Consider the following 6,783-nt stretch of genomic DNA (forward strand, 5'->3'; position numbering starts at 1 on the left):
TGAATTGACTCGAAATTTCAGTATCAAGGTTGTGAAGCAAGTTTGTGAATCAAGAAAATCATCAGATATGATACTTACATGAAAATACCAAAAAAGTTTAAACAGACAACTCATCACACAAGTCCATGAAAAGAAAACGATGAGGCAAGGATAAGTTGATAACAAATGATGAAACCGATTAACCATAAATCTATGAACAATTGTCAGAAAAATAAAGAAGATAGTTAATACCTTGGAGCATACAAAGGTAAACGTCTTTTTTCAAGTAAACAACCCTGAAATCCTTTCAGTCTCTTATTTCACATAAATAAAACATTCGTCAAAATTAGAAGTCCAAAACTCTGAAAATGCCGTATAAGAGGAAGAAGGAATGCACAATGCCACAACACCATCAACAAAACAAAAGTTAAAAAGTATCCTCTCTCTCTCACACACACACACACACACCCCTCTACAATTAGACAGCTAAACTTGGAGTCTCCTGAGCCCCACTGCCAAGCATCCGGTGTGGGTAAGCACTAACTGGCCTTGAATCCATAGACTGTTGCCTATTTCACCACTCGAACTGCGCCTGACGGCACTGCCTCTCCATGCAACTGCATTCTCAAGTCATGCTTCATTCGCACCAAAAACATGCTTATCATCCTTCCTATCTCATAAGTTCTTCCAATATTTTGTGGAAGCACCCCGCACTGAGTCAAAACAGGGCCTAGACTTCAGGAGGCTGGTGAGCTGTTCAGGAGGCTGGTGACCAGCACACCAAGGAAAGATTGGTGACCACATCATTCCCTGGGGTACACAGCTCCCATGAAAGATGTGTCATTCCTCCAGCACAATATTAAGCATTATTCATTGCTTGGAAGCAGGGGCTTCGAACTATGGATGTTGAATCCACTTTAGAAAAATGCTGTTAATCCCTCTGCCAGAATTGGGAAAGCATATAGTGGCTCCATCAATCCCATCTCTATTTCTGCTCCTGGTCACGGCTCCTAAGGCTCAGGATCAATAACAATATTTGAATTTCTTCTTATCATTCATTGTTTAGCAGGGATCACACTCACCACATTTATCCAAATCCAAAGTTTATGCCTCCACTGCATTGCAGACATGGAGATCCTGCATAAGGAAAAGGGAACTGACCATTATACATGCTGAAAAAGCATATGTACCAGGATAACTCCGCATAACAACAAGAATGATGGATTGCAATTGGAAGGAAAAGGAGGACTCACTCAGGAAGTTTCTGGAAAAATACCACTTACATAAATACTTACTCTGATATTTCTCAAGAAGCCAGATCAAAGATATACAAAATCTCCAGTAAGTAATAGATCTCTTCTTAGTCCCTAATGCCAGCAATCAGGCAGATAATCCCTATGGGCCAAACTGAAATAACAATCAAGGTGAAGAAAGAAATGCTGCAACATATAGAAACAAGATGGAAAACAATCTTGCAAACACGACACTTCTCAGTCTTTCTCGTAACCAGTTGATCACCAGTGTAAATTTTAATTTCTAAGGCAGATATACTGGTAAGGGTTGCCTTGCAAGTTGCATGAAAGGCCAGGACAATAATACTGTTATACCAAATCTAGCAAAATTGACATCTATATGAAAGCTCAGAAAGTTGAAAGGCAGTGATTCTGATTCCAAATAGACTAGTTCTCATACATAAGGCAATGCATATCAACCTTAAAAATATTCAAGAAGATTCACAAAATTTTCTGCAAAAAGAAGAAAGAAAAATGTATGGCATGAATGAACCACCAAAACTGCATACCAATGATTCTAATGGAAATCATTCCATATTATTAAAGGCAATGATGAATAAAACCACTAAAATTGGCAGCCATTTTACCAATTATTTTTCAAGTGTTAAGCCCATTAATTATGGACAAAATTTCACTGAAATCAGAACATCAACATGAAATAGGTTCTTTCCACAAGTCCAGCTAAAGCAAAATTAACACAGGGAAAAGAAAGAAAAGAAAACTTCAGAAAGGCATGTAAGTACATACCTTGTGTTGATCCCACCATTTTAACTTTCAATTGCAGCTAGTATGTTATAGTGTTTATTTGTGGCCAGAGACAAATCACGGTAACCGCCAAGACTTAACCCTTTCATTTGCAAAAGCTTGTGGAAGAAGTCTATGCAAGTAGCCCAAGACCTGCTGGAGCACCATTCGTTTATGATGCCAGTGATACATCCATCTTCCTCTCAAGAATGAAATTTCCTTGAGGTACAGCCTAAAATAATCATAATTAAGTGCATCATGACTCCACAAGATCCCACTCCAGATCAATCATTGTACCAGACGACCATTTCTTAAAAAAGAATTCCAGTCTCTTGAAACTGAGCAAAGAAAAGTAGACAAGAAAGAACTATATGCTGGCATTCTTTTAATTTTTGTCACCAGTAATCTTGACAAGAACATAATCCATCTCTAAAATGATGGAATCTCTTAGCATCTCTAGCGATGATCTCTTTCCCCAGATCTTGAGCTACCAATTTTATCCAAGCATGACAATCACCACAGACCCTAAGGTTCTTGAAAATTGTGATAGATGGGTTCCCTTTGCCCTTGACACTCAAGACGCCAAAGGCAACAGCCAACTTCTCACTGTGGTAATATAGAGATCTCTCCTTCTCCAGTTCATCCAATTCTTGTAGCACAAACCTTGTATTTGGAACATAGCCCAACCCCTTGGTCCTCTCTATCAACCCTTCCAACTCCTTGTAGATCTCTTCCGCCTGTGGATGGGACTTATCTCCAGCCATGAATGTGTGGACCTCTCTATCGACCTCGATCCAGCTCATAGCTGGGTCTTTCTTCAATTTCATGTGCCTCATTGCAGACTTCATGCTAATAACCTCGTTCCATTGACCTAAAGATGCAAAGATGTTTGATAATAGAATATAAGTTCCAGCATCACTTGGATCAATCTCTAGTACTTTTCTTGCTGCCCTCTTAGCCATCTCTACCTCACCATGTATTTTGCATGCACCTAGTAATGTCCTCCACAAAACTTTATCAGGTTTTTTAATACGAGTTATTAGTTCTTCAGCCTCTTTCAGTCTTCCAGCATATCCAAGCAGGTCGACCATGCAGGCGTAATGATCATTAGATGGCCCAAAGCTATACTTATTTGTGATGAACGAAAAAATTCGACGGCCTTCATCGACTAGTCCTGCATTACTGCAAGCAGAAAGGACACAGGTTAATGTTGCATCATCTGGTTCCAATCCCAAGTCCTGCATCAGATCAAACAATCCAACTGCTTCCAGCCCATGGCCATTTTGTGCATAAGCATTGATCATAGAGTTCATCAAAACCAAATCACACCCTGGCAGACTGTCAAAAACCAATTTAGCCATTCCAACACGTCCACACTTTCCATATGTATCAACTAGCATGGAACCAACGAAACTATCTGTATCCAAGCCAATCTTTATAGCACAGGCATGGATCAGCTTTCCCTGTTCAAACAATGCAAGGGCTGAGCACCCTTGGAGAACTGTTGACAAGGTAAATGCATTAAGGCAGACAGAATCACGAACCATGCTGCGAAACATCGAAAGAGCAAGTTCTTCCCTCTGATTACATGCCAAACATCCAATTATAGCTGTCCAAGTCACAACATTCGGATTCACAGTCTGCCTGAATACCTTCAGAGAGTCACATATATGGCCACACTTGGAATACATAGTTATAAGTGAAGTCTGCGATGAATTTCCTGACTCAAACCCAGATTTAACCATGACACCATGGATCACCATTCCCTTCCTCAACTCCCTGAGATTCCCACATGCTATCAAAACACTAGCAAATGTGAATTCATTCGGTTTAATTCCACTATTAACCATATCTCCGAAAAGGCAAATTGCCTCACCATCCTCACCATTTTGAGTGCAGCCAACAATCAAGGCCGTTGCCAAGACCACATCTTTATCACTAATTCGATCATAGGCAGCTCGGGCATCCCTCAATCTCCCAAACTTTGCATACATAGCGACCAATGCGCTGCCAACAAAAGCGTTCATAGCCTCCAAACCCAAGACCACAAGCCGCCCATGAGCTCCCCGGCCTTCTGCAATGAGAAGTAAATCGGAGAATGCTCTAAGGATGCTTGAAAAGGTGAACTCATCGGCCACGAAGCCCTCCGAAAGCATCCTCCGGAACAAAAAGATAGCTTCTTTGCTCCGCCGGCAGCAAGTGTAGGATGATATCATGGCGTTCCACAACACAATGTGCGGCTTTGGCATTTCATCGAAGACCTCCCGGGCGTTGTCAATGGCGCCGCACTTCAAGTAAGCGTCGACGAGCTTGTTGCCGAGACTGAGATAGGGGAAGCCGGCCTTCTTCATGTGGAGGTGAACACGTCTGGCATCTACGATGGATTTCTCTGCGGCGCATCGGCGGAGGAGAGAGGCGTAGGAGTCGAAGGCTTTGTAAGAAGGAATGGGTGGTGGGTTTGCCGCCGAGGTGTGTAGGGTTTTGATGAGAGTGGAGAGGATTGAGGGAGAGATGGTGTTCGTGAAAGGAAGCACTCTCATGGCTTCGTGTAGGCTTTTCTTTTATTGCTCCCACCATCAGCTTGTGACACTACCGTTTGATAATTGTGATAGTTAAACCAATCGAATGTGTTCGACGTAAGGCCTCGGATATTTTAGATTTTAAGCCTTTGGCGAAACCATGGATCCTGTACGGGCAGTTTCTATTTTTCTCAAGTAAATATTTAATATATATATATATATATATACATATATATATATATATATATATATATATATATATATAAAATAAAAAACAAGCGTTCGCGCAATAATAAAGTTACTCCATTATCACCGGATTCGGTCCAAACCACCCCTCCATATGGTTCATGATCACGAAAAACCTTATTACTACTTCCTTGTATTATAGTATATTAACTACGGAGCTCTTTTTCTTTAAAAAAAATTGTGTGAAAACATGATTTATTTCTAGATAATTTTAAAATAAAATTTTCAACAAGAGGTTTCTACACAATTTTGTTATTTCAAACTCTTAATAGATATAGTATCATGCCTTTCATGAAAGCAGTCAAACTCCTAAGAATACCATGTATCAAACAAACGAATAAAAATCACATGAGGTAAGCACCAAAAAAGAAAATATGGAGCTGGTTTTTTTAGTACCCATCTTAAAACAGAAGCCTAAAAGTTAGAAACTTTTCTACTAATAGAGTTCCATGATTAAAAAAAATCATGCATAGCATCCTCTATTTTTCTTATCAAGTCTCTCCATCCATCCTTGTCTTCGTCAAGTTGTCTCTCCGTTCATGAGATTTTTTTTTTTGCTAAGTCTCTTTCTCCTCCTTCAAATCTTTATCTCTTTTCTAAAATTTTGCACCTAAAAGTTCATAGAATCTAAAGAATAATATACATATAATTTCTTATGTTAGACAAAGCTTTATGCTCTGTATACTAGTACCGGTGAATATCATATTTGAAAAACTATAAACCGATTTATCTAAAGGTGTTTACTAACTTACTAGATAGTTTAATATGCTTAGTGTATATCACTTGGCCATCCAAGATGTACTAATAAAAAATGTGTTTTGAAAACTATATATTAATTTATTTAGAGATATGTATCAGATCACTGCTGGGTATATATCAAAGAAGCTTGACGTATATAGCAAAAAGTCAATGAGTATATAACACCTGAGCACGTAGTGTATACCGATGAATATAGTGTTTTAGAAACTATATATCAATTTGTTTGGAAGTGTGTATTAGGTTGCTAAATTACTAATTTATTAGATGTGTATCACCTGATCGTATATTATGTATTGATGAACATCATATTCCAGAAACTATGTATTGATTCACTTAAAAATATGTATTGCTTTGTGATAGAGGAAAAAATGGACCGTCCAGCCCACAGCTAAAAGGCCGTCCAGTTTTGGCCCAGTAAACATCAACGACGATCGGATGAATCTTCACCTCGGCCCAGGGCCAGCTCGTCCTCAAAACTCTGGCGAAAGCTCCACTAACTCCAGACATTCGTCGACTCCTCCGACCAAGTTCAGGGTACCTCCGGACAATCACCGACCTGCCTCGGCTAAGTTTGGGGCGCCAACCCCCAGCGATATACCGCATATGCTCCGACCCTTGAACTCGAAGCGCTCCCTTGAGTACACCTCGGAATTCGAAAAACCGAGCTACTCCCAATCTCCGCCGAGCCGACCTCGTCAAATGCATGATGCGACTACTTAATGAGCTCGGCCTCGTCAACGACCACATCCCTGTGTGGGCCCACGCTCACCTACGTGGCCATACTCCACCACACTACCTAGTCATGTCTCCATAACCGGCCAACAGCAGTCAGACGACACCTTGACTACTCCGGCCATACCCTACTGTGACTGTCAATGCCTTACCGTTCTCAAGAACGGGCTGTACCGTACGTCATCAGCCAACCTAAACTGCGCGCCATCCGGCTCAGAGCCATGCCCCCTCATGATGGGACTGACAGGACCTCCGTCACTTGGGCCACTCCACCGAGGCTATAAATAGCTCGATCAGGTAATTTCTAAGGGACTTTTTTTGGCTGGACCAAATTTACCCACTCTAACTTGATCGTCGGAGGGTTCTCACCGGAAAAACCAGTGGGGCTTTGTGCAGGTCCACGATCGTCGTGCAGGAGGTGGCTTCCGTCTTCCTCTTTCCAGCACCGGCGGCTCCTTCGGCTCCACCGGCGTGGTCACCCTCGGGCCAGATTTGAACCGCAATAGCTTGCT

At 41.2% G+C, this 6,783-nt stretch overlaps 1 protein-coding gene across 9 annotated transcripts; it reads right to left on the reverse strand.

Annotated features, from left to right (window-relative positions):
• Positions 1 to 328: 328 nt before the first annotated feature.
• LOC103705072 (Tetratricopeptide repeat (TPR)-like superfamily protein) lies at positions 329 to 4,684 on the reverse strand. 9 transcript variants are annotated; one of them, XM_088701700.2, is made up of 4 exons: positions 2,019 to 4,684; positions 1,275 to 1,386; positions 1,062 to 1,116; positions 329 to 976 (listed from the first exon to the last, which is right to left on the reverse strand). In XM_088701700.2, exon 1 carries the CDS (start codon positions 4,553 to 4,555, stop codon positions 2,411 to 2,413), a length of 2,145 nt encoding a protein of 714 aa, XP_088557826.1. In that variant the 5' UTR covers positions 4,556 to 4,684; the 3' UTR covers positions 329 to 976; positions 1,062 to 1,116; positions 1,275 to 1,386; positions 2,019 to 2,410. The 9 variants fall into 9 exon arrangements, with proteins under 9 accessions (XP_088557826.1, XP_088557824.1, XP_088557823.1 ...); XM_088701698.2 differs by having other exon boundaries at positions 329 to 1,116; positions 1,275 to 1,374; XM_088701697.2 differs by having other exon boundaries at positions 329 to 1,116.
• Positions 4,685 to 6,783: the final 2,099 nt, after the last annotated feature.

The sequence above is a fragment of the Phoenix dactylifera genome, chromosome 7, assembly GCF_051530095.1.
Source record: "Phoenix dactylifera cultivar Ajwa chromosome 7, Ajwa_hap1_PhDact_Kaust_v1.1, whole genome shotgun sequence".
Lineage (NCBI taxonomy): Eukaryota > Viridiplantae > Streptophyta > Magnoliopsida > Arecales > Arecaceae > Phoenix > Phoenix dactylifera.